Source organism: Leptodactylus fuscus, chromosome 4, assembly GCF_031893055.1.
Source record: "Leptodactylus fuscus isolate aLepFus1 chromosome 4, aLepFus1.hap2, whole genome shotgun sequence".
NCBI classification, from domain to species: domain Eukaryota; kingdom Metazoa; phylum Chordata; class Amphibia; order Anura; family Leptodactylidae; genus Leptodactylus; species Leptodactylus fuscus.
In genome coordinates, this window is record NC_134268.1 from 158,300,854 (window position 1) to 158,328,312 (window position 27,459).

Here is a 27,459-nt window from a genome sequence, read left to right on the forward strand (position 1 = left end):
TAAAAATTGTGGGTGCACGTAACCCCCATATATTCTTTGAATTCCCAGTCAGACAATGGCACTGTATACCAGTATTAAAAATTGTGGGTGCACATAACCCCCATATATTCTTTGAATTCCCAGTGAGACAATGGAACTGTATAGCAGTAGCAAAAATTGTGGGTGCACGTAACCCCCATATATTCTTTGAATTCCCAGTCAGACAATGGCACTATATACCAGTATTAAAAATTGTGGGTGCACATAACCCCCATATATTCTTTGAATTCCCAGTGAGACAATGGAACTGTATAGCAGTATTAAAAATTGTGGGTGCACGTAACCCCCATATATTCTTTGAATTCCCAGTCAGACAATGGCACTGTATACCAGTATTAAAAAATTGTGGGTGCACATAACCCCCATATATTCTTTGAATTCCCAGTGAGACAATGGAACTGTATAGCAGTATTAAAAATTGTGGGTGCACGTAACCCCCATATATTCTTTGAATTCCCAGTCAGACAATGGCACTGTATACCAGTAGTAAAAATTGTGGGTGCACGTAACCCCCATATATTCTTTGAATTCCCAGTCAGACAATGGCACTATATACCAGTATTAAAAATTGTGGGTGCACATAACCCCCATATATTCTTTGAATTCCCAGTCAGACAATGGCACTGTATACCAGTAGTAAAAATTGTGGGTGCACGTAACCCCCATATATTCTTTGAATTCCCAGTGAGACAATGGCACTATATACCAGTAGTAAAAATTGTGGGTGCACATAACCCCCATATATTCTTTGAATTCCCAGTGAGACAATGGCACTGTATACCAGTAGTAAAAATTGTGGGTGCACGTAACCCCCATATATTCTTTGAATTCCCAGTCAGACAATGGCACTATATACCAGTATTAAAAATTGTGGGTGCACATAACCCCCATATATTCTTTGAATTCCCAGTCAGACAATGGCACTGTATACCAGTAGTAAAAATTGTGGGTGCACATAACCCCCATATATTCTTTGAATTCCCAGTCAGACAATGGCACTGTATACCAGTATTAAAAATTGTGGGTGCACATAACCCCCATATATTCTTTGAATTCCCAGTGAGACAAAGGAACTGTATAGCAGTATTAAAAATTGTGGGTGCACGTAACCCCCATATATTCTTTGAATTCCCAGTCAGACAATGGCACTGTATAGCAGTATTAAAAATTGTGGGTGCACGTAACCCCCATATATTCTTTGAATTCCCAGTCAGACAATGGCACTGTATACCAGTATTAAAAATTGTGGGTGCACATAACCCCCATATATTCTTTGAATTCCCAGTGAGACAATGGCACTGTATAGCAGTAGCAAAAATTGTGGGTGCACGTCACCCCAATATATTCTTTGAATTCCCAGTCAGACAATGGCACTATATACCAGTAGCAAAAATTGTGGGTGTATATAGCCCCAATTCTATTGCTAGGGGACTTGCAGGGTATTTCTGAGGTGAAGGTGGGGGGGCACACCGTTGGAACGGGGATTTGGGGTGTATATATGGGGTATACGGGAATACACTGTCAGTGTGTTCCATTCAGGATCCTGGGAAAGCTGGGTTGCGGCGATTGAGCCCGTCAGTGCCACGTTACACTGACAAGCTTCTCCCTGGAATTGAAGTTATATGTAAGCCCAATATATTCTTTGAATTCCCAGTGAGACAATGGCACTATATGGCAGTAGCAAAAATAGTGGGTGTATATAGCCCCAATCCTATTGCTAGGGGACTTGCAGGGTATTTCTGGGGTGAAGGTGGGGGGGCACACCGTTGGAACGGGTATCGGGGGTATATATCGGGTATACGGGAATAAACTGACAGTGTATTCCATTCAGGATCCTGGGAAAGCTGGGTTGCGGCGATTGAGCCCGTCAGTGCCACGTTACACTGACAAGCTTCTCCCTGGAATTTAGCTCTTATAAGAGCTGTTGGTTGTCTTCTCCTTCCTATCCTAGCCTGTCCCTGCCTACCCAGAATCTAACCCCTAGCTAACTGGACGGAAACCTCCGTCCTCGGTGAATTGCAAGCTCAGAATGACGCGAAGCTGGGCGGCGCTGTTCTTTTAAATTAGAGGTCACATGTTTTCGGCAGCCAATGGGTTTTGCCTACTTTTTTCAACGTCACCGGTGTCGTAGTTCCTGTCCCACCTACCCTGTGCTGTTATTGGAGCAAAAAAGGCGCCAGGGAAGGTGGGAGGGGAATCGAGTAATGGCGCACTTTACCACGCGGTGTTCGATTCGATTCGAACATGCCGAACAGCCTAATATCTGATCGAACATGAGTTCGATAGAACACTGTTCGCTCATCTCTAGTAGGCAACGTTCGATCAAATTATACTTACCAAGTCCACGAGTGAGGGTCGGGCTGGATCCTCCGAGAAGTCTTCTCCTTGCAGCGTCCCCGCGGCATCTTCTGGCTCTGAATTCACTCTGCCAGGCATCGGGCCTGGGCAGAGCCAACTGCGCATGACTGCACTACAAGCAGACATGCGCAGTTGGCTCTGCCCAGGCCCGATGCCTGGCAGAGTGAATGAAGAGCCGGAAGACGCCGCGGGGAAGCTGCACGGAGAAGACTTCTAAAGGTAGGAGAAGAACCAGCGTTGAATGGCCGACTGTATAGCATTCGGCCAATCAATGCTGGTTCTGCATCGAACTTTTACATTCGAATAGCGAGTGGTACTCGATCAAGTACGAGAATTTTGAATACCGTAGTATTCGATCAAATACCTACTCGATCCAGTACTACTCGCTCATCTCTAGTAGCTATACAAAATGTCACTCTGATATAATCATCTGATACAGCTATACAGTACGTCAACATTACATTAACAAAGATCACATCTTGTTGTCAATTTTTTTTATTTTTTTTGGTAAGTACATTCCAAGTGCCTTCATCTTTTTGTCTCTAACATTCCATAAATAGCTGTTTCTTACTTTTATTCTACTGGGTTGGCACATTTTATTATCTTTTATGAACATACTGTACTGTGAAAGAAGCTGTTAATAGATAATCTGCGGTGGAATTCTAAACTCACTACTTTTGGGAAAACTGCAAGCACAATATACATTCAACAAAAATCTTCATAAAAATCATACAAGCTCAGCATCTAATATAAATGAAAATAGCAGGAATTATATTTCCATTTGGTAATGTATTCTCTGAAGCTATATGGAATACTGCTGAATAGATTTGAAATTCATATCGCAATAGGATGTTGTTTTTCTAGCATGGGCAATGAATCCTAAAGCCGTAAAACAGAGACAAAAACATTAACACCTTATAATATATTAACATTCTAATTAGATCAAATACAGATATTTTAGGATTTTACATTTTTTATTATCACCTCATTATATGCTTTATGAAACAAATATTTCCAGACTTTCACATTTTGCTGCCAATTCGACACTTGAGGCTACTAAATTGTAAATGAAACTAATCAGTTTTCTTGGAATCAATACCCCGTGGAAAGTGCATGCATAGAAATTAAATCAACACGAGTCACTTTATTTTCTTGTACGCTGCATATAACAGGCCTTACTGAACCATTTCCATCTTCTAATTATCAACTGCAGGCATACACTATATAGCAATATCTCCTGATGTAATCTCTATGGTATTCCCGCATTAATATCAGTACGATAAGAAATGAAGGGTAGATGGGAACACAAACAAACACAATGGCCCAGATCTACTAATAGTGTAGTCTGGAAATACACCAGATAATACCAGTGGCTGATGATGGATGATAAATCTGATATATCTTTACACTGTCTAGTCTAAGTTTATACTACTTATTAGTTTTACTTTTAGACAGAATTTTCCAACAATTTTGGCACATTTTTTGTTGCATTTACACCAACCACATACCTAACAAGTTGCAAAATTTTAGCCAAAATTAAATGTTTCAAAGATGTATCATGTTCACACCAGTGTCTAGTTCTCACCACAATAATACATATATGTATAGGCATATGCAATAGTTTGGCCTGCTCTTTTTAAACTATAAGTCAAAGAATATAACCTCTGCAGGGAACACACTTGGACTTTATTCACATCTGTGCTGAGACTTCTGTGTATATACCGGAAGTCACAATGCACTGATGTGGTCCAATATACAGCACAGAACAACAGAGGATGCCACTGACTTATAAAGAGGTCCAAAAAGTTCTAGAAGCATCTGTTGCTCTGACGTATTCTGCCAAATATTATGATCTTTGCAACACAGATATGAACAGAGCTTTAACCACTTCCGGACCACACATAGACTATAAATGTCTGGGAAGTGGTTGCCTTGTTCTGACAGGACGTACCGGTACGTCCAATCAGACGTGTGGGAGGCGGCTGTAACTTCAGCCAGAGCTCCCACAGAGATGGCAGGGAAGATTTAATCCCTTCCCTGCCTTCTCGATCGCTGTGTATACAGCGCTCAATGAGGAGGAGCGATTTCACGCCATTTGGAACTTATGGGACACATTCTGGGCAACCCAGCCTATATGACACAGTACTTCACTGCTCTCTTCTGGTCTTCCCTTATCCCTGTTTTCCCCTTGTTTCCTGACTTGTCTTGTCTTTGTCTACTAATGTCTTTTTTGTCCTTTTGGTTGTACAATATATCTATGTCTGTTTGATAACCTATGCCGTTTTGCTTACCGTGTTTACATTGTAATTTTGACGGTCAGTTCTTTTTGGTCCTCTTTTTTGGGGGGAAAGATATTGATTATTGAATCTGTTCTTTTTATTGTTAAAAAACTTCTTAAATAAACAATTTAAGAAAAAGATATACAATTTTCCAATATACTTTCTGTATCAATTCCTCACTGTTTTCTAGATCTCTGCTTGCTGTCATTCATTCTGTTACTTCTAGAGGATAAAACTCTGACCATGGTCATGTGATTTACGGTCCATGGTCATGTGATGAGCACACAGGTGCACAGCTGATTATTGTGCTGTGACTGTAACGAGCGACACCTGTGCGCTCATCACATGACCATGGACCGTAAATCACATGACCATGGTCAGACATTATCCACTAGAAGTAACAGAATGAATGACAACAAGCAGAGATCTAGAAAACTGTGAGGAATTGATACAGAAAGTATATTGGAAAATTGTATATCTTTTTATTTTACAAACCATAACATTTGTCTCTCAATATTGGTGTGAAAATGGCCAATCCCTTTAAAGACTGCACGATTTTGAGGGTAAATAGGTGATTTACCCCATAAGAAAGCTGATGCACATTCTGGTTGGAGGTGGTGTGCCTAACCACAAATGGGTTGGCATACATTTCTCAAAACCCACATTGATACCCTTCCTACTTGGGAAGCTATTAATCTTTAGTAGCTTATACTATTTTATATGCTTTTAGATTATGATTAGAATGTTTCTATATTTAGTAATTCTATACTTGAGTAATGAATGTTGTTTAGGCGGGGAGAGAGAACTTCTCTGCGTATTCACTGTTCTGGATCAATATCTGTACTGTATAGAAAATGATTCCCTGGTGCCCAAATTACTACATTTGCAGAGAACAACGGGGTGGGGAAGAAATACTCATTCCTTTGCTTCCCCCATTGACCCTCCAATTCTCATTCACCTGACCAACCCCTGTTGTACTCTATGTAAAATAGTCGGTGACATCACAACTAGAGTGGCAGTAGGGGAGACTAAGCACAGAGACTTCTGGTGCCCTGCTATCTACTAATTGGGGAGTATACTTGTGTAGATTTTTTTTCCTAACCCTACTGTACCCAATGTGCAAAAATATCAAAACAACAGAAATGGTACAAAAAAGTTTACACATTTGCAGAATTAACAATCTAAGGATTCCCAGCAGACTGTTTTCAGCATAACTTATAATTTATCTAGCCATGCCCATAATTTAGCATAATACAAAGATCTGCCTGATGCCAAAAAGAGCTGTTTAGTTGCTATAATAATACAGAGCTGCTTCCTGTAGACTAACAACTATAAGAAGCGATACGGTGTTAATATTCAAATGAAACAGCATGCTTGGGAATGGTCCATTACATTGCAGTTTTAAAAAGTAGCTGCCTAAACGGGGAGTAGAGTAGGGGTGACATCAGGGTGGCACGATCCTCTAGGTCCCCAGCTGTGTGCTGCCCATTTACCCACCATACTTACTTAACTGGGACCTAGCACCTAAAAACCATGTGTGCGGCCATGCAGTTCAGTGGTAATATTCACTCCTTCCTAGTTTGAATCTATCACTACTGTGTGTCATGCCATAGTGCTACGAAATGCTGATTTCCATTCACAAGGGTTTTCTCTTAGCATTTGAGCCTTTTCTCCTTAATCACATTTTTAGTGTTTCCACTTTAAATTTGAAGTTTTTGCAATGTAACCTATTTTGATAGGACTATATCTGTTCCTAACCTTATAACAATGGCAAACACCAGTGATTCAGATTCATATCAATTTACTTCATGCATACTGAGCCTGTTAAACTATGAAGTTGGCCACTGAAATAAGGATAGCTGTGAGCTAAATAATCGCTTGGGTGACTGCTATCTCATCCAATCCCCATAAAGACTCTCCTTGGACTACGAAGGCCTTCAGCCTCCTGAGCAGGTAGCAGGCTCTACCTGCTCAGGAGGCTGAGGGCCACAGAGTCCGAGGGGTACTTCTTTGGGCCTTTTTCAACTCTGTAGTAGCATCAGCCATCTTCTTTAGAGTGGGCTGCTGGGGGAGTAGCATACCAGCCAGGAACAGAAATAGACTTGGCAGGTTGGTTAGAAGGGCCAGCTCTGTCCTGAGGAGCCCCCTCGGCCCAATACAGGTGGTGGGGGACAAAAATATACTGTTCGTGGTGAGCTCCATGTTGGAGAACAACTCCCATCCCATGTAGGAGACTCTGATAGCATTGGACAGTACTGTAAGTGATCGACTGCTTCCTCCCATATATAATCAAGACCAGCGTACAGCATTCCATGTAAGAGACCTAAATGATCCTGAAGTCTTTCTTGTTATGACTCCTACTTTTTATCTTTCTATTCTAAGCTTTTTGTATGTGGTTTTTCTTGTAATATTATATTACAAGTAAGATTTTGATGTCCGCTTCAAAAATCGGACACCTTTGTAAACAGACACTTAAGGACACCCACGGACACTACATGGTGTCCCATTTAAAATCATACAAATTGCAAACGGACACAGCTAGTATCCGATGCTAAAATCTTCCGCGGATATTAGCATCGGACACTAGCTGTCGGACACTGACACTAGTGTGAAACCTGCTTAAGAGGTATAGGGGAGAAAGTCACAGACGCCTCTGGCAGTGGCTGATGTTCCAAAGAACAAAGTGATCAGGTAGCTGAAATCTGACTGCCAATTCCTCATCTACCCCCTATTCTGCTATTGTATGAGAATCAGGAGGCCCCATAACCTATTAGATGTCCCCTATACACTTTAGATGGTTAGAAGTTCAAAATCCAAAATCATGTGTAGTGTAGCCAACAATCATGTAATGTGTATGGCCAGATTTATTTCCTACTCCCTGACTGAAAGTCCAGTCTGGACTTATGATCAATATATGACACTAACATGTTTTTTATGTGCGGTTCATGTTAAATAAAAACATAATGTAGATGAAGTAGGCTCTGCAAAGTACTACTGCCTAGATCAGCGAATTATAGCAGGGGTGCCGTGGCACCCAAGGATGCGACAGGAACCCACCAGGGCAACATTTTCTGTATCTTTAGGGTGTTTTTTTTTGTCTTTTGGTAAGAATTACTTGGTAGGGATTTTCTTTCCTTTACAGAGGTGCCCTGAGACCGAAAAGGTTGGAAAACACAGGCTTAGATTTCCATCATATGTTGTAGGCCATTGGATGACTAGAGTACGGATGCAAACCTCTCTTTACCTCATTACATGTTACTTATATTGCCACTAAATAACGGATACAGTATATTGCAATGCAAAAGTATGAAGAAATCAACTAATCACAATCCCATTCTGTTTCTAAGTAATAGCAGTTTTCTCTAAATGACAGCATAAGCATCATGTTCGATGTGTTATTCTAAGTGTGACACACCAGTTATTTTTAGCAGCTCATCATTACATAAAATGTATTGTCTATAAATTGTCAATTTGTACTTTTTCCTGCTATGGTACAGTATGTATTAACACAAATCACTTATAGAAAATGTCCACCTTCACATCATTTTCATTATATTAACACTTGAGAAATAATAGGTACATGGCATAGGTGACAACATATCCACATATGATAATGTACAATCTTGCTGCATATTCTTATTAGCAAAGCCAAACAATATTTGCTGCAAATAATGGCCTTTTCACATGGCAGTTTTCACTGTCCATGTGCTGTCACTGACAAGGACTCTCTAATATAAGTAGGTACTGTATATTCATATATCAGGTTTTTTACTGATCAATTTGCCTGTGCCTAGAAATTCTTAGTTTGTTCTAGTGTGAACCATTTCAAACATGAGACTTGCCCAAAGTTAAAACCCTCACCATTATTAAGAAACACCCCCTTGACTACAATTCCTAGAAGGCCCAGTAGAAGGATGACATCCGATAACTGGAAAGGACAAAATAATATTCTTCGCACTTGCAGTCATATGTTCTCATCTCCACTACCTGTTCGCAAATGAATTTGGTGATTCTGCAGCTATGGGGTGAAAGTCATGTGGATACTGTGTCAATCTAAGGCCTCACATAGTGAGCCACAGCTACGGGAAGAGCTACGGCGAAATGCATTGCGTTTTTCCCATAGCACTTTAAACAGTAAGCCTGCAGAATTTTCCTCTGCAGACTTTCTGTTTCCATTATTCCTATACAAAAATCACCAGCATTTCCATGGGCATATTTGATGTGCTGTAATTTGCAAATACGCAATCGCTTTTCGTATTACAGCATTTTGCTGCAGATTATTTTCCGTTTAAAGTTAATGTAAAACACTGTGGATTTTGCCACGAGGTTTATGCTAAGGTTGGGAAGGGGGGGGGGCTAGCCTCATGGTGGATTTTTACCACTAACTTCCATGAAGTAGTGAAAATCCACAGTCATATGGCTGTTGTTGGTTTTGCAGCAGATAAGCAGAAAATTACACAAAAAAAAAAACAGCAGCATGCCGATTCCATAGGAAATTTATGATTACAGTGTTAGTGTGGATAAAACCTGGCCTCCCATAGGGAATGTACCGTATATACTCAAGTATAAGCCGACCCGAATATAAGCCGAGAACCCTAATTTTACAACAAAAAACTGGGAAAACTTATTGACTCGAGTATAAGCCGAGGGGGAGGGGGGGGAATGCACCAGCTACTGGAAAATTTCAAAAATTATAATGGTCAGAGTTTTTGGGTGCAGTAGTTGCTGTGTGCTGGGAAAGGGGAGGGGGTGTTTTGGTTGTCTGTCTGCCCCTTCCCTGAGCTTGAGGACTGGGGTTTTTCCCCCCACTTGGAATTCAGTCTGGCTGAATATAGGGTATCTGCAGTGCTCCTATTAACCCCTTCCCGACGGAACAGGAGCACTGAAGATACCCTATATTCAGTAGACCGGGCACTCTCAAACACAGGGATACCGTATGTGTTTCACAGTCATTTTCTACTTTTATATGTGTTCTAGGGAAAGGAGTGATTTAGAACATTTATTTTTATTTTTTTTATCATTTTTTTTAAAGCTTCCTTTTTTTCCCCACTATTTTATGGGAGATTCCATACATTACTATTGCGGCTGATCATAACCCCCTCTCCCCCCCCCCCCCCAAAAAAAAAAAACAAAAAAAAAAAAAAAAAAAAAAAAACCTGATTTGAGTATAAGCCGAGGGGAGCTTTTTCAGCACAAAAACTGTGCTGAGAAACGTGGCTTATACGCGAGTATATACGGTAATTCAGACTGGAATAAGGTATACAGTATGCAAATTGTTTCCTCATTAATGAGCCCGGAGAGAATATAGAGTATCCACAATTCTATAGGAGCATATTAAGAAGCGCACTTACTAATAATGTGCCATAGCTGTAGATAAATTCATCAGTGATCACTTGGGGACGGAATACCTGTGAAAAATAATATTGATAAAATAGATATTAATAAATGGCATAAAGTATATGAAATCAACAAAACAGATGCCTATCCACTCTGGTCTTAGCTATGCTCATTTTGCTAATACTACTGATAATTAACAAGCACACAGAATAAAATCCAGTGCATATTTTTTTTTACCCTTTATTTTATAGACAATTACAAAATAAAAAATGATCTCATTATACACCTCACCAAATACAATGAAATTACCCCCCACCCTGTGGCAAAAATAAAAAAGCCACTGCCCAGTTGTCTATTTATGTACATTTCTAGGAGGGTTAGCAAGGGTACAACACAACCAAAAAATATACTCCAGATTTTTGTATTTTATAATTATTATTATTATTATTATTATCGGTATTAGTATTATTATTATTTTAAATACAAGTATGTATTATAATAGGCAGGACAGCCGTGCTGTTACTGTAATGACGATTAGTGTGTGCTACCAATATTACTGATAATATTCACAGGTATTGGGGTCTGGCCACCTGTTACAAATGAAGAATGAATAGCGGATGTGTATGAAACGCATATCATCACTATATTCAACCTTGTTTTGCTGATGTACGTATTTGTTCTGAATTAGAAAAAAAAATTGAAGGATCTTTTTTAAAAAGGGTTGGATTGTAGTCTTTGTCTTTATTTTTTTTCATAGACAATCACAGAACAAATAACCCCCTTATTCTACATCCCACTATATACAATGAAATATACTCCCCCCAGGTGGCAAAAACACTTTAAATTTATTCATACGCTTCTAGGCTGAATAACAGGGGAGCAGCACAACACAAAATAATTTAAAAAATACTTTCTCCTTGAGGCTGTAGTCACACATGCAGTTTTTGATACACTTTAAGGGTGCATTCACACTACTGATACGCTGCCTGATTCTGAACGTTAAAACACGTTCAGAATCAGCGCGTATAAAGCAGTTCCCATTCATTTCAATGGGAGTTGGCATACGAGCGCTCCCCATTGAAATGAATGGGCTGCTTTTTTCACTACGAGCGCTCCCATTGAAGTGAATGGGAAGTGCTCGCGTGTACGGCTCAGAATGAGCAGAGCTAGCCGTACATGCGAGCACTTCCCATTCACTTCAATGGGAGCGCTCGTAGTGAAAAAAGCAGCCCATTCATTTCAATGGGGAGCGCTCGTATGCCGACTCCCATTGAAATGAATGGGAACTGCTTTATACGCGCTGATTCTGAACGTGTTTTAACGTTCAGAATCAGGCAGCGTATCAGTAGTGTGAATGCACCCTTAGGCTGAGGCCACATTGCCTAAAACTTTTGTAATTTGTTGCAAATTATGCTGCAAAAGCCAAAAGTGGTTTCAAAAGGAATGGGAAACATAAGGGAAGTATTTAGACTTCTTGCTTCTACTAAATATACTACTAGTTTTTTGCTAAAAAAAAACAACAAAAAACAAAACTAAAAAACAAGTAGCTTTCCTACAAATTGTGGTCTCAACCTAAAATACAATTTTTTTTTTAAACCAAGTCTTAACCTTTATCTATCAGGAAGACAAAGTATATGCACCCCCCCCACACACACACTATTTGTCATCTCTTTTGAAATCACACCACTTCGGAAACTGGACCAAAATCTGCAGTGAAAGTAGACGATACCAGTCTGTGGGATTTCAGCCTAAACATTGTTTTAAATAGGTATGGCTTGAAAGAAGAGTACCAATACAAGTAAAAGCAAGGGGTCATGGAAAAATCTGATCTGGAACATCGAAAGGTGTCTTCTCAAGTGGTCGCTCATCTTGACAAGGTTTAATTGCTATATACACCATTAGGATCGTATCCATTTGCAAGCTTCAGAAGTATGGCAGTCACAATATCTTCATATTCATTTTATTTTAAATAGTTCTATCATTTCCTAACATCTCTTATATTATTAATGTTTGAAGGGAGCTTATTTAGTGGTTTCCATAACTAACATTAATTTCCCTGGAGAGTGGCATCAAGTGTGTCCTCTGCTCCATGGATACCTGACGAAGCCCCAACTGGTCCTGAAAACAGGTTGGTTATGAACAGCTAACCCACCCAGTCAAGGCTTTGTTTCAATATGTCCTGTTGACATGTAATGAAATATTTACTGGAAAAAAGCTTTCAGGTTTGTGCATTTATTTATCCATGTAAGAGTGATTTCAAAAGCATCATAAATAATACGGAACCTGGGATGTTACAAGATGAAGTATTATCGCCATATTAGGAAGGCACATTTTCAGCTGTTTAGCCTGAACAGTTGATGGATGTTTACGTCCAGACACGTTCGATAAGGAATTGAGGATATCACCTGAAAGAAAAATTGAGAAGATGTGAAGATTAGGTAACACACTGAGCTTAAATGAACAAACTGTCTGTCTGCACATATCCTTACTGAACCAATAAGGCAGGCGATCTACAAGCCTACAAGTATCTGAGAAATACGCAAGAACAGCTCTGTAAGCTGAAAAGTCTCTCCATTCTTTACTACAGGGTAAAGGAATATTATAATATTTTATAACGGTTTAACAAAGGCTTTATTGTCTGATGGTATGTTAATGTATTAATGTGGTAAAACACATTCATGCAGATCCTCCAAAGTCACCATTTTCTTGAGAGCACATAACGCACCATTGAAACATGTAGGTACTTTGGTGTCTTGACTGCAGTATCTAAGGAATACTCAAGAAAGTTGCTAATAAAGTCCATTATGTGGGAGAGTCAGAGGAGAGGGGGTTCAAATAAGCAATCAAGATCACAAGGGGTCAAACTTTCGCAAAACCAGGTGATTCAAAAACTGTTGATATCTGGTAACAGCTGGGGGTGCACAATTTGCAGACCAGAGGACAACACAGCCAGCTCCATAACAAACCATTGCTGTGATAAGTGGAAATCAGACATTTATGGTATATACTGTCATTAAGTCTCAGTCAGGAGTACGCCCTAAACTTTAGTGTGACCCACGGGGTAGTAAAATTTCACTATGATACTTGAATTTAAAAAAAAAGAAAAAGCTTTATACTACTGAGCCATAGCTACCAAAGCACATAATAAAACACTATGGTCATCACAACAACAGCAATAAATCAAAAGCAACACAATATATGATAGGAACCATCGACGGATCAAAATAGATGTAGCCAAACTGTATACCCATTTCTGGTGATTTACAATGAAATGTGATTCCCTGGCCATTAGGATTTAACTTGTGTACAACAGATCGGCCTACAGACTTTTTTTCTTCTCCATTTGCCATTGGTTGAAAAATGGACCTACTACGCCAGACTATCATGGAAAAATGGAGGAAAAAAAGATATATGGAGTGTCGACAATCTAAACATAATCTGTTATGGTGACCAGTTTACAGATCCACCCCGACACCTGGGTTTTTGGAAACATGATATATCCAGACAATCTAACCCCTCGGCCTTAAAAAACATATACCCTCCAAAATAACAAAACAATTATACATTTAATGTAACAACATCAAATTGCCCATGGTAATAAAATGACTCCAAATAATACAGTGCAATCTTTTGAGATACTATCATATTACCCAGAATCCCTGGCAGCTCGTGTACTATGTGATGGATGAGGAGGTCCAGACATACTGACAGGTATTCGTTGACGCTTTGCTGCTCTTTTCCTGGTGTGGTTTTTCTGCTGTCTCTTTCAATGTACATCACAAGTCTGAAAACAAGTCAATGCAAAAGATTAGCCCTTGTGACAATATAGAATAATATATCATTTTTCCAATGTCACCAAAGTCAAGCTGAAGAAACTTGAAGGGGAATGACATATTGAGCTAGAGCAGAATGATTTATCATTGCATTAAATGATCTGCGGTACAACACAGTAATAGTGTAGAATTAAGTATCCCAGCCTTTCATGTTTATTACCAATATACATTCATTACCATTGCTTGGTGTATGATGTAAAACATAGCTATATCAAATAGAAAACACTACATTGCAGTACAAAGGCGGCTCCGCAACAGGACGTATGAAATCTCACAGGTCTAAATCCATTTGCTTGATAAACAACCCCATTAGATATTGGTTGAGCAATGTGTTCTGAAATGTTGCTAGCCCTCATTAACTTCAAAGCCATTTTAGCTAAACATGATATATTTCTACAAGATAGGCACTTGGGTTTTCCTTTCTTTTACTTTGAATCAAAAGTTATAATAGGAAAAGAGGATATTTCATTAAAGTCAAGCTAATTAAATGCTTCAGTCAGAACAATCCCATTTTACCAAGCAAAAAAGAGGTTTAAATCAAGATATTCTTTACGACAAAAGGTCGTTATGAAATGCCAAGAAAGGAGCGGAATAGTGAAAATTATATAGTACAATACTTTAATATGACATCCAAGATTCTGACATTGCATATTTTATTTCACGTCCACACTATCATCCTACAAGCTGCAGTCTTGCCATACCATACAGTTTAGATTGCTGTCAGCTACATATTTGGCCAGCACCTATGTCTGTCAACCCCCTCATACATATGCATGATTCACCGCACCATTGATTCTGGTGCAGACCGCACCTTTCCCAAGCAATCAATGCAGTTAGTTATGGTGCCTGATATGCTAAATATGTGGGTGTGAAGGTGGGTGGCCTGATTGGACAGTGTCAGACTGAAGCCTGCTTATTTTCTCCTGTCTGAGACCACCCACTTGACACTTGAGAGCCTAATTAGTGTATCAGGCAACAAAATTAACTGCACTGATTGATCCAAAAATGTGGTGACTAGAGCAGGGATACCCAACACAAGCCCCTGCTGAAAGAAAGATGGACATTCTCTAGTTCCTGCACATCCAGGATCTGGGCAAGTGTGGATGAAAGTGTAACACATTCATCTCCTTGTGGATGTGAAGGGGGATAGCACTGACACTGTGTATTTCAGTGCGATGACAGATGGAACATGTTATACACTCCTCCCTTACTAGCCATGTTAGAACACATTCAGATGGTTAGCTGGTCCCATCAATGTCTGTGGGCTTAGACCACATTCATTTAGTGCACAAAGCCAGTTTTAGTACGAACTGTTCCCTTTTTCTATAGAGCAGAGGCCACATATAAAATCCTTTTATCTACATTCATGAGAGGCTGACAATAGAAAAGAGTTCCTGTGAATAATTCAATTGATACTTCATAACATGAAACACAATTATCTACTTAAAATCAAATTGCTATACCTGCAGAGTCAAGACCCACCGACTGGGACATCCATTCACACCATGTCAATGCATTTTTTCACTAAGCCTCAGAACATAGATGACAGTTTTCAGAAACAGAGTATTTATCGCCAGGTTTGTTAGAAAGGAAAGCTAAGTGGTTACGGTATAAGTGTGAAATAGCTGCCTGGGCTGCATCATGTCCGGTAACTCAAAATTTCTTTCTGCCACAATATTTCATTGTTACTAAAGAATTCAAACTTTTAGACATTTCAGGTTATACAAAAGTTCTTATAATCCATAGCTTACATTAATGTTATGTGGTTTACCTTCTCCATTGGTCTATATTGTTAATAAATCAAGTCTTCCATTATAACTTATTAGCAACTGTGTAGTGTTCATTTGCAAAGAGCCTGCTGATACCAGTGGCTGTGAATGTCTATGTATATATACTGAACAGTGTGCTGACTTTTCATATTACTTGCTGACCATGTGCTCTATGAAAATAAAAATCATCTCTGTCTTGACAATATCATATCATAACCAAATCAACTGTTAACAACGGACGCAACACAATAGATCACAAGGAACGTCTGGGAATTTTAGTGTAGAATGGTGTATGCAATTATATATGTAACATAATATTCAAATGTAGCATTGCAAATGTATACATAGAGCTAAACATATAGAAAGTGTCTATAATAATGGCCTTGCCTAAAGGAAGGGGGAGTCAAAAACAAAAATCCAAAAATGTCACAGCAGAAAGGGGTTAAAGCTTTACTGTAGCAAAGTAAATTACAATAAACCTATTTTAGTAATACACTTTATGAACTACCATAGATTTATTTGGTACTGCAGTAACAACTTAGGGCGGGTTCACATCTGCGCCCGGTCTCCGCTTTGCAGGATTCTGTCTTCTACCCGAGAAATTGGACAGGAGACGGAAAACCGGCAGTCAGTTTTCAAACCCATTCATTTGAATCGGTTTGCAAAGTGTCCGCCTGATGCTAGGCTTCTGTCTCCTGTCCAGTTTCTTGGGCAGAAGACGGAAACCCACAAAGCAGAGACTGGGTGCAAGTGTGAGCCAGAATACAGTGAACACAATCGTTATAGTTGTTGGTAAATAAGAATACAACAATTGCCATTTGAATTACCAGGCTGACTCTATACACAATGTATGGCTCTGGTGTTGCAATTTGCAATACTGCACTTGGTATCAAACACTAAATTCTAGACCAAACTACCATAAAAAATAAGCAAAACTAAAGAAAGTAATTTAAACATTTTCAATCAAGTAACATTTAAATGATAAGATATACTATTTCACAAAATGGATAAAGCTTTTAGTATATTACGATTGATATAGTAAACTTATTATGGGTTTGCATATTTTTGCAACACTATAAAAAAAAATCTTGTTATTTGGCTTTATGGTGCCGTCTTACAAAAAGGAAGATAACAAACAAAAAGATTTAACAAACCTGAATGTTGGTTTGATAGACTGGACACAATTCGCTATATATCTGACTTTACATTTTAACAACCGGCATTACTAAAGCCCAAAACAAAATGAACTTTTCAATGGAATGAGATTTACCTGCTTTGGCAGCAGAGAAGTAACATCTCTTTGTTGTTAATTAAAACTTGCAAAATGACCAGAAAAGCTTTTGCTCTTATTGCTGTTGAAGGGCTTTCCAAAAGACGAACTATCTTTGTAACAAAGTCCTTAATAAGAAGTAAAAAAAAAAAACATATTGTAAATCACAAAGTGAAGGATACATAAGGGTGAAGTGAAAAGAAAAAGACATAATAGCACGATGACACTTCAAGACAGTAGAAAAGATAATACTCTAAAAATAAAAACATTTCCAATATACATTTTGGTAGATAGGTTTAAATAATACAATGGTTTACTCAGAAATGCTAGCTAAGGGTCAATTCAGAGTTTTTTGGCAGCGGATTTTGACTCAGAATACACCTTAAAATCCGCTGCCAAAACCGGCTGCCATTGACTTCAATGGGAGTCACTCGCTTCTTTTTTCTGCCAGGTAGTAGCAAGATGACCCTTCTTGCCATGGATTCAGCCGCCTCATCCGCGGCGCGAGGCTCCCTCCCGATTAGGCCCATGCATTTGCAAATTCAGACGTGTGAACATATCCTAAAAGTAGAATGTAATAACAACACGGTTTACTAAGTATTTTTTTTTCATGTAGATTGTGAGCCCCATATAGGGATCACAATGTACATTTTTTTCCCTATCAGTATGTCTTTGTAGATTGAAATTAATGGGAGCATTTTGAGCGCGTAATCTGCCGGCATGTGTATACGTGCCAGATCACGCTCCACGTTACATCGTGTGAACGCACCCTTATTTTGTTTTCATTCCATTTATATTAACGCTGTTTGCAACGTTGTTAGTTTGTCATCTGCTCTTGTATATATAATACTAAACCCTTTGGGTATAAAACTGTTAAATTTAAGAGATGAGATCCGCAGCTCTTGTTCCGACTAAAAATTTACTTTATTTCTTCATATTAAAAATATGGTACAAGGACCATAGACAAACAAGTGAAAAATGCAAGAAAAAACATAAATGTGGTTAAAATAACGCTAGTTGTTACATCTCAGACTGATGCATTTCAAGACACTAGGTCTCTTAATCATAGTCTGTTGGTTGCTCTACAAGAATGGAACCACTCTGGTTATTTAAATTCTATAAAGTAATTATTCACAGCTGCTTTTAATTGCACTTCCTTTTTGGGATACCACACCTATATAATACCATATACTATCCTACCAACTATTGCAAGTCTGTAGAGCATCAAATAAATATCAAAACAAATCAAGATATACATACACATAAAGTCCAGATGTATAATATACAATAAAATAAAAAACTATGTAGTGTTTTTGTTATACCGAAGTATAAATATAAGACCTTACCGGCCTTACTTCCCAATGCGGAGCTCCATTCAAAATTACAACCTGGTCACGTGACCATTGTAGTAGTAGGTTGTTGTGGATTGGTTAGAAATCATCAGGTGACCAGCTAAGATTGTGAATGAAATACTTCGGCTATAGTCATCGGGCCGAAAGAGGGAGTAGACCATGATTGGTCCTTCTGGGTCAGGAGAATCAGATCGTGCACCTTGAATCCAGACTGGTGAGCTGTTTTCTATTTTTTTCTTTGTTAAAGAATGTTAAATTTAAGGTTTCTTTGTGTTGCTCCATGAACCTATTACCTTTATAAAGTGTGTGTGTATCTGACTTTTGGAGTTATGGCCTATATACGTAAGCGCAGTTTTCACTGAGCCGAGGAATAAGTGGTGGTGTATTAGGGGTGCCTGAACTGTGTTGGGGTGCAATTTATGCTCAATTTGCACCCTGAGTGAAGAGTGAGTGCAAGATTGAATTATCGGAGTGAGTTGACCCCTAATAGCAGTGCCCACATCATGTGCCAAGACATTACGTGACGTGTAACTGTAATATGGAGAAAGAAATAAAATAAAAATGACCCGGGTGGTTTGCTTCAGGAGTCTATCACATGTGAACATATCAGGTACATGCCTAGGAAACCCTTGCTTCAGCAGATGCAGTGCACATGAGCTGGAGGCCTGAAACAGACTCCGGTGAGTGGAATTCTCACTAGTTTTAACTTCAGATTTCAGTGACAGGTGGCAGTAAGTTATTGAGGTTTCAGACCCTTAACCCCTTGCTGTATAACGGTATGCTTGTGGTTTAGTAGTCCCAAACCAGCTAATAAAAAAAAATCAAGACAAATTATTTATTAGTCATATGTAATCAATACAAAGCTTGAAAATCCCTGTCCTGTACTAGAAAATCCTATTTTCTTGCAGTGCTAACCATTGAGAATATTTACTATAAATTCTAATGACCATTTTGAGAAATGTATTGGTTAAAAGCCAATGGTGTCATAAAGGCTTTAAAGGGTAACCCATTATGTCCAATGTTGCTTTATATCCAAGCAGTATATTTGATGTCTGGCATGACCGGAAGGTACAATCTTCAGCAAGTTCAAGAAAACTACTCTAATCTATTTTCTGGAAACAATACAAATACAATTTATGGTCTTCTTTTCTATTAGTTTTTCCTAAGCAATCTAATAGCACAATGCATTATAGCCTGTGTGAATGGAAGAGTTATGGCTGAGGTGTACACTGAAGTGACAGGTTTGTGACCAAGCAGTTTAATTCAGATTATGGCCTTACTTACAAGAAAAGTAATATCTGACTAAAAAGTTCTTTTCCTCCATATACAACGTAGACAAATTGAAAAACAAATCATTTTAAATGATACACAGTGACGCACAATAACCAGACTCATATTTTAGCTCTATTAGACGTTTCATTTGTTTGAGAAACACCCTTGGATTAACTTCATACTGTCAAAAATTGGATATCTTCTAACCTCAGCTGCATGCATAATACAATGCACTGGCTCACTAGAAGAGCAAAAGAATGTCGACAGGCTGAAGCCGGGACAGAAAGACATAAAATATTTTGTGGACCTTGCTTGTTATAGGACTCATATAGGGTAGATTTTTATGTTTGCTATTTTTATCTTTATTACAATAAAGCACAATGACAAAACAAAAATTGTGCAACGATTGGACATGTATATCATATAGGTATATATAGGCATATATAGCATATAGGCATATAGATCACGTCACACTATCTACTTACTAAAATGATGTACATTGTGATGGTCATGACAAATAAGTGAAAGTGAGCTGGTAGATTGGTGGCAAAGTAATTCTAATGTTAAGACTAAAGCAATTAAAGCTAAAGAAATAGTTAATAATAAAGTAATCTGGTTAAATAGTATCCAATAGTTTTGTAGACCCCTTCCAGGACTGGCCATAGAGCAGAGATAAAAGTGTGTCTTCCTTTAACAGGACTGACATCTTTCATTTTTTCCCCTCTATCTTCTTGTTGACTATTCCTATAGAATCAGTATCCGATATTATCACACATTCCAAGGCAGAACTCTGCTCCGTACTAATGAGATTCAATAGGAGCTATACAGATTTGTCCATTAAGCAGATGGTGTCTTGGGTATTTCAGATGGGTATTTTAAATCTGTATCATATTTCAAGCCTTCTTATGGAGATATGGCGTTTGCAAATGTACCAAGGGAAATGGAAATGGAAGAATGAATAGCTGTAATGGTAAATGGATAACGTTCATAAACTGATGATTAAAAGAAACACGCCAAACAAAATGTAAATGCCGTATTGCAGGAGAGTAACTCATCAATACGCATCAGAATTCTGGTGCAATCGGAGCAAAAAAAAAAAAAAATTGTGTACGTGCTTTGTACCACATTTGTCCAGGAAGGGGGAATAGCTTGGTGGGAAAGAGCATAGCTTGCCAGAAAGGATAGTGTCAAAAGGCGTTAACTATATTGTAAAATAAATCTCTATATTCCTTTGATCACAAAACAGTGTGCAGCAAAATCTATTTTCACTAGTATATTTGGGTCGAAGGACCTTTTTTCGCTAGCACCACATATAATTTTAGACACATCATAGGAGTTTGGAGAACTTTCTGTTCACTGGTAGATTGCATGTTGTTATGGTTGCAGGAGACGTTATAATGCCAGGGCCCCACGGGCCAGAAACACTGCGGGAAAAATCACGGCATTGTACAGTACATTCAAAGTGGATGGGATTCATGCGAATCCCATGCCCACTTTGCGGAAAATATCGCAGCGCGGACACACTGCGATTTCTAAACCATTGCGGTTTTGAAAATCACAGCATGTCAATTATATCTACAGAAATGCCAGTGGCTTACCCCAAAGGCATAATTGTAACAGAAAGTCCGCAGAGGAAAACTCTGTGAACTTTCTGTTCAAAGCTCTGCGAGAAGAGTGGGCCACACGGTGGCTCAGTGGTTAGCACTGTAGCCTTGCAGTGCTGGAGTCCTGATGTTAAAATCCCAACTAGGGCAAAAAACCATCTGCAAGGAGTTTGTATGTTCTCCCTGTGTTTGCATGGATTTCCATCCCATATTCCAAAGACATACTGATAGGGAAAAATGTACATTGTGAGCTCAATGTGGGGCTCACAATCTACATTAAAAAAAAAAAAAAAAAAACTCTGCGGGAAGAACTGCAAAGCGTTCACACTGTGGTTGTTCCCGCAGCGCTTTAGTGCAGCGTTTCCGAACCGTGGGCACCCATGTGATATAAAAGGGTTTTGTGCTGCACTTCTTGCTTCTATTTGTGGCACAAAAGAAGCAACACCATAATGAGCACCAAATATTTGTAGATGTATTCATTGTAATAGAACGGCCTAATAAATCCCTGTTGTCAGGTGGCACCTAGCTGATCTACATCTTATCCCAGCCCTGGTATCAGTTTTGATGCGAGTTGTTCCTTGAAAATTTTTCAAGGAAAGCGAAGGAGATCCTTTAATGTCTGTATATGTAAATTTAAACTCATGTTTCATTTCCCCCTCACAAAATGCCTTGAAATGCATGTCACAGATTATATTCCTCTGAAGGAGCAACAGCATGAACCTCGGCATCTACTTTAACATTCACACAATGTCCTGTGCCAAGTTAGATTTGGAGAAACTGTCAGCAGACATTATGAAGCGTTTCTTACCTTTTCTTGTGTGAGCCTTTGGAGATGAATTCCAGCTGACAACATTGTAGCAAACATGGTCAGCATGTACTGTTGCACTTTGGCTATTCCTGTCACTAATGTGCTTATCACCGACACAAGTCCCACTTTCTCAATGACACTCTGGAAGGCTGAGGGAGCGTGATGAGTGATTCTGCATAAAGCCTAAAACACACCATAAATTGTTCGGTTATCCTGCTCTCTAAAAGCGTCTCTCATCACTTATGTCATGCTCCAAGGCTACTCTCTCATGTTCTCATTAATAAAACCAACTCTCGCTCAGGCATTTCTCACTATTATAAAAGGTATTTAATCATTCCCAGTAGCCATTACTTTGTTTTATGATAAGGAATCACAGAATAGAAAAGTGCATTTAGGAATTTCCATTAATAGAAGTGTTAAAAATAAAAGATAAAAGTGCAAGACAAAAAAAAAAAAAAAAAAAAAGAAATATTCACCCTGTATATATACAACATAATTCTAAACACTTCTAATAAAAGTGATGCATAAATATCAATGAAAGATGCGGAATATAGCACAAATATGTGGGAAATATTGAAGATATTGCTTGTACGAGGTACTGTTTAGTGTCAGAGTAGTATACCATGTATCTGCAGACAGAAGCGGGTCAGAGCTGTACCATATTTGTTACTGTTAGGCTCAGTATGTAGCAATTCCAGGAGGCCCCATACACTGCAGATATACATGCTGTGCTGACAATGAACTCTTATTACTATATCATGCAGTAAGCTATAGAACCATTTAATATATTGTGGAACTCTAGCATATGACAATGTCAAAATTGATTGTAGTCTTGTAAATTTATTGTGGCTTCTAGTATAAATGTTAGGCATTGAACGATTACTTTAGGACGTATTCAACCTTCGTCAATAGTCTTAACACTAGTAAATTTCTTTCTACCTGAGGGCTGAGATAAGTTTCAGGATTGCCCTGAACTCTGGTGATTTTAAAGGTGGTCCTGGGCCCCTCCAGGTACTTAATCCCTTTTTTTTCTTCTCTCTTTCCTTTTAGGGTGCATTCACATGGAGGAAAATGGCGCTGAATTTGGTGTGGAATCCACATCAGATTCAGCACTGAAAAAAAGCATCCCATGAAGTCAATGGGAGTCTTTTTTTTTTCAGCGCTGAATCTGACGTGGATTCCACACCAAATTCAGCGCCATTTTCCTCTGTGTGAATGCACCCTTAGTCCTCTTTAGTCCTACAGACGCTAGGTTCACACTAGTGCTGGGTCTTTCAGGGAACATGAACAACAGAGGGGTGGACCACTTAAACAGCAATTACACCTGAAGACTGGCGAACCCCATAGACTATAATGGGGTCCATCAGATGTTCTTTTACCTCCGACTTTTTTCAGCAGACTCTGTGATAGAGTTGCTGTTGTTAAAGATAATTTTTCATCAGTTGGTTATATACCGCTAGAAAGCCCACTGCGCTGAATTCACTGCACTGTCACCTTTCACGATCTGTGCCCCAGGTGAAGAGCTATCAATGCCGGTACCGTAGCTAATCACCGTCAAAAGGGTGTTTCTGACAGTCAGTCAGGAACGCCTTTCCTCACAGCAGCGCCTATAGCGCTGTACTGTGAGAGTGGTGAGGAACGCCTCCTCCCCTCCTGATAATACTCGTCTATAGATGAGTACTGAGGAGGCGTTCCTTATCGCTCTCACAGTACAGTGCTATAGGGGCTGCTGTGAGGAAAGGCGTTCCTGACTGACTGTCAGAAATGCCCTTCTGACAGTGAAGAACTACGGTACCGGCACTGCTAGCTCTTCACCCGGGGCACAGATCGTGAAAGCCGACAGTGCACTGAATTCAGCGCGCTGTTGGCTTTCCACCAGTATATAAAACGGCATGTTCCCCAGACGGTGAAAGGTCCTCGTTAATTATTAGTTTCTAAGTACTCATAAGATGACTACTCAATGATTCAGGGCCACAAGGAACCAGGTATATATTTACTATTATTGCGCTTCCTGAATGGGATTTTGGTTTGGGTTCATTTACTTATTATGTTCGGTTTATGCCTTTTTTTATATGTTATATTCTATAAAACTTAATAAAATTGTATTAAGCACAAACAATAGCCCTTGTACGAATGTGAACAGTGTCTAATAACAGACTTATAAACATTGAACTTTACAGTTGTTAATATTTAACCCATACTAAAAAGGTTGTCTCACTTTAAAAGTGCATTTAAATTATGCCTAACCGTTATCATATTTGAGATATGAATATGTTCTATTACTAATCGATTGAAAAAAAACAAAAAAGGCTGCCAAAATAGAAAGGATAGATTAATTCAGTATGAAAGGAGAAGGCAAAAAGATAAATGTCAAACTTCAGAATCTTTACCAGGCTAGGAAATGGATTAATGTAGCAGTGTCCTGAAACAGACAACTTAGCACAGCAGAAAAATATCACTTATTTTAAGAACTGCTTATTTTAGGATTATTTTGCAGTGTTTTAGGGTGCATTCACACGGAGTAAAGTGGAGCGTGATCTGGCACGTATACGTGTGGTGCTTGGCATAAAAAGTGCACAGTTTCCCAGGTAAGAGAATAGGTATAAGATATCTCAATGGGCAACAGAATTGTGGCAAAATTCTGGCACAATGTAAGCAAAGTAATAATAGTCATGAACTTAGATTAGACGCTCTATAAAGACTTACCAGAATTATCCTCCGTCACCAACCACTGTGATAAAGAAGGCAGTTTTTCTAGTCTAAATTCACATTGTCTATAAATTGCATAGGATTTAAAGCATCTGCTTGATGCATTTGTTTGAAAGCACTGAGGTCAGGCCACATTCACATCTCTGTCACAGAGACTGCTGAAAATGAGGCTACAGTTCAAAACTGACAAACCCCATTATAGACAACAGAGTCCACTGGACTCCATGTGTAACCGCTGTTTTAGCGGTCCATTTTCTACATTGTTGGGGTCCACCGATAGTCCCCAACAACAGAGAGACAGAACTATTGTGAACCTAGTGTTGTTTGCAACAGTCTGGAGTAGTAAGTGCAATGGTTCACATAATAAAATACCTAAAGTTAGATTACAGACGAGCAGTTTCGTGAGTGGAGTAGGGCTCATGCACACAGTTGTGTACATGGGCACTTAGGCCAGTTGTAGATGACTGTGCTGTGGGTCGGTGTGCTATCTGTGTATTTCAAGGACAGCATAATGATCCATTCTCTTGTACACGACTATGATTTCCATGGTCCCGTGTGCGGGCTGGCAGTCTGGGTTGCATAAGATAGGATAAGTCATATTCCTCTCCTATTTTGCAGCCCGTGGTTCTGTGGCTCTTATTCATTTAATGAAAGGAGATGTGGAAGCACAGCTTGTGCAAGGGCGGCACACGGAGACATCCCCGTGTGCAGTCCGTGCTTTTAAATCACGCCAGGCTCTATGCAGCACGGTCGTCTGCAACCGGCCTTCAGATTACAAAACTGAATTATGAATCATAACACAAAGCTATTTTTTAAATTGTTCACTTATCAAATTTATTGCCACTTCCTATGGCTGTCCACTGCAGAATACAGGCGCAGCTTGCATTCTGTGGACAGGATTTACAAGGATGGCATCAATTATGCAGTAATTTAATAATTTAAAGAAGCTTCAGACTTTAGTTTTACTTTTTACTATTTTACCCTTTTTGCCAAATTAATTATCTGAATGCACCGCCACCTAATTCAAAGATTTTCCATGTAGCTGACCCTGAAAATGACACAGTCTTTATTCTATAAGTTAATGTTTCTCCGCTACTTTTAATGCCATTGTAAAAAGGTAATTAGCTTTTTAGGAAGAGTTTTCCTCCCGAGTCTTTCAATATTTTCATGGGTAAAAAGTCTTCTATGAATAGGGAAATTATGAAACCATTATCTACAATTCTGATACATTATGAAACATTAAGGAGAAGCTGCCACTTTATAGCTCCTATATTTAATTACATCAGTACTAAATAATTTCTAAACTGCCAGGCTGTCAGCAGTGGGGTGTCTTTATTGTCTAACCTTGTAACTTTGCCATCTAGGTGTATACATGCAGGAATAGGTTAAAACATGGGATCTTTAAAGACCACTACAAATTTGAAGCCTGCTTTTATCATGTAATTTGTCTGCTGAAATATAAACATCTGAGTTTATAGGCCTAAAGCCTGCAACTGCATGACTGATAGATTCGGATAACATGTCCTCCTGATTCCCATCATTACTAATCTGTCATAAAGACTTAACAAAGAAAAACAACAAGTGAAATCACAATTCCTCAGTAGTGCAATTTCAATCTATTGTCCTGCTTTTTCACCCCAGGAGGTAATGGGCCCTATATACTTACTGATGCCCGCTCCTGCTGATGGCTACCTCCGCTTCCCATTCTGTTTCCCATATCATGTCGCTGCGGCCCCCTGGAGGGCAGAAGAGGAAGCGGATGTGGGTCTGAGCAGGAGCGGGACGGATAAGTGAGGACGTGGGCCTGCAAACTCCAACAAATACTGCTAGTTTTCAGACCCCGGAATATAATGATTGGAGGTCCAGAGGGGGTAGCCAACTTAAAAAACATTGTTACTCACCCCTCCTGCACTCCCGCATGACTCCTTGTAATATCCTGACCTCTTTAGAAATGTCCCAGACGTCACATGGCTCAGGTCGGTGTCATTATGCATTGCACTGCTGACTTTGCCCATGTGATGTTTTTGTTGAAACTGAAGTAGGCCAGAAGTATCAGGGAGTGCACCAGACCCTAGGAGAGGTAAGTAACATTGGTTTTTATGTTTGTCACCTCCCCTGGATCTCCAATTATTATATTCTGGGGTCTGAAAAGACACCAGAGTATAATAATAGTGTCCACTATGGGGCATAATCATAGATTATAATCCCTCGCGGGCAGGGCCCTCTACCCCACTGTGCCAGTTGGTCATTGTTAGTATTATATCTACCTGTATATTCTGTGTACTGTATGTAACCCCCAAATGTAAAGCACCATGGAATTAATGGTGCTATATAAATAAATAATAATAATAATGTCACGGAGCAAAGGTATACGTCTTCCTCCGGATGGTCTTTTGAATCAACACGGACGCAAGAGGTCGGGAGACAACAGCAATTTATTGTAATCCACAAAGTTAGTAGCCGGCGGCGGTCACATCAACTGTAATAACAATAAGTCCACAGAAGTCACAATCCAATGATAACTTTGGTTACTTGGTCCTGTAACTAAATCCTGGCTCTCTGCAGAGCTGTGCACAGGCCGGCTAACACATACTAACTCCAGCTACAACTATATACTAAGACTGTTACACCTATATCTGTGGGTGGGAAGGGCTGAGTCACAGATCCTTCCCCCCTCACCTATACCAAGGAGAGCAGACTCCCTGTCTACTATGGACAATGCACCATCCAACATCTTCTTGGAGACACTGATCAGATTATCTCCACCCATTGTCCTCACTAGTTACAGGTATTTGCATACAATGTGCTAACACACTAGACCCTAATCAG

At 39.2% G+C, this 27,459-nt stretch overlaps 1 protein-coding gene across 1 annotated transcript in view; it reads right to left on the minus strand.

Annotated features, from left to right (window-relative positions):
• The window catches only part of ULK4 (unc-51 like kinase 4), a 511,681-nt gene that overhangs the window by 313,321 nt on the left and 170,901 nt on the right, over positions 1–27,459 (minus strand). The window contains exons 21-25 of the mRNA XM_075271240.1: positions 21,922–22,104; positions 16,886–17,013; positions 13,664–13,797; positions 12,297–12,418; positions 10,028–10,084 (exon numbers count right to left, since the gene is read on the minus strand). Of these exons, the coding sequence (XP_075127341.1) occupies positions 10,028–10,084; positions 12,297–12,418; positions 13,664–13,797; positions 16,886–17,013; positions 21,922–22,104 (624 nt within the window). The remainder of the gene's footprint in view (positions 1–10,027; positions 10,085–12,296; positions 12,419–13,663; positions 13,798–16,885; positions 17,014–21,921; positions 22,105–27,459) is intronic.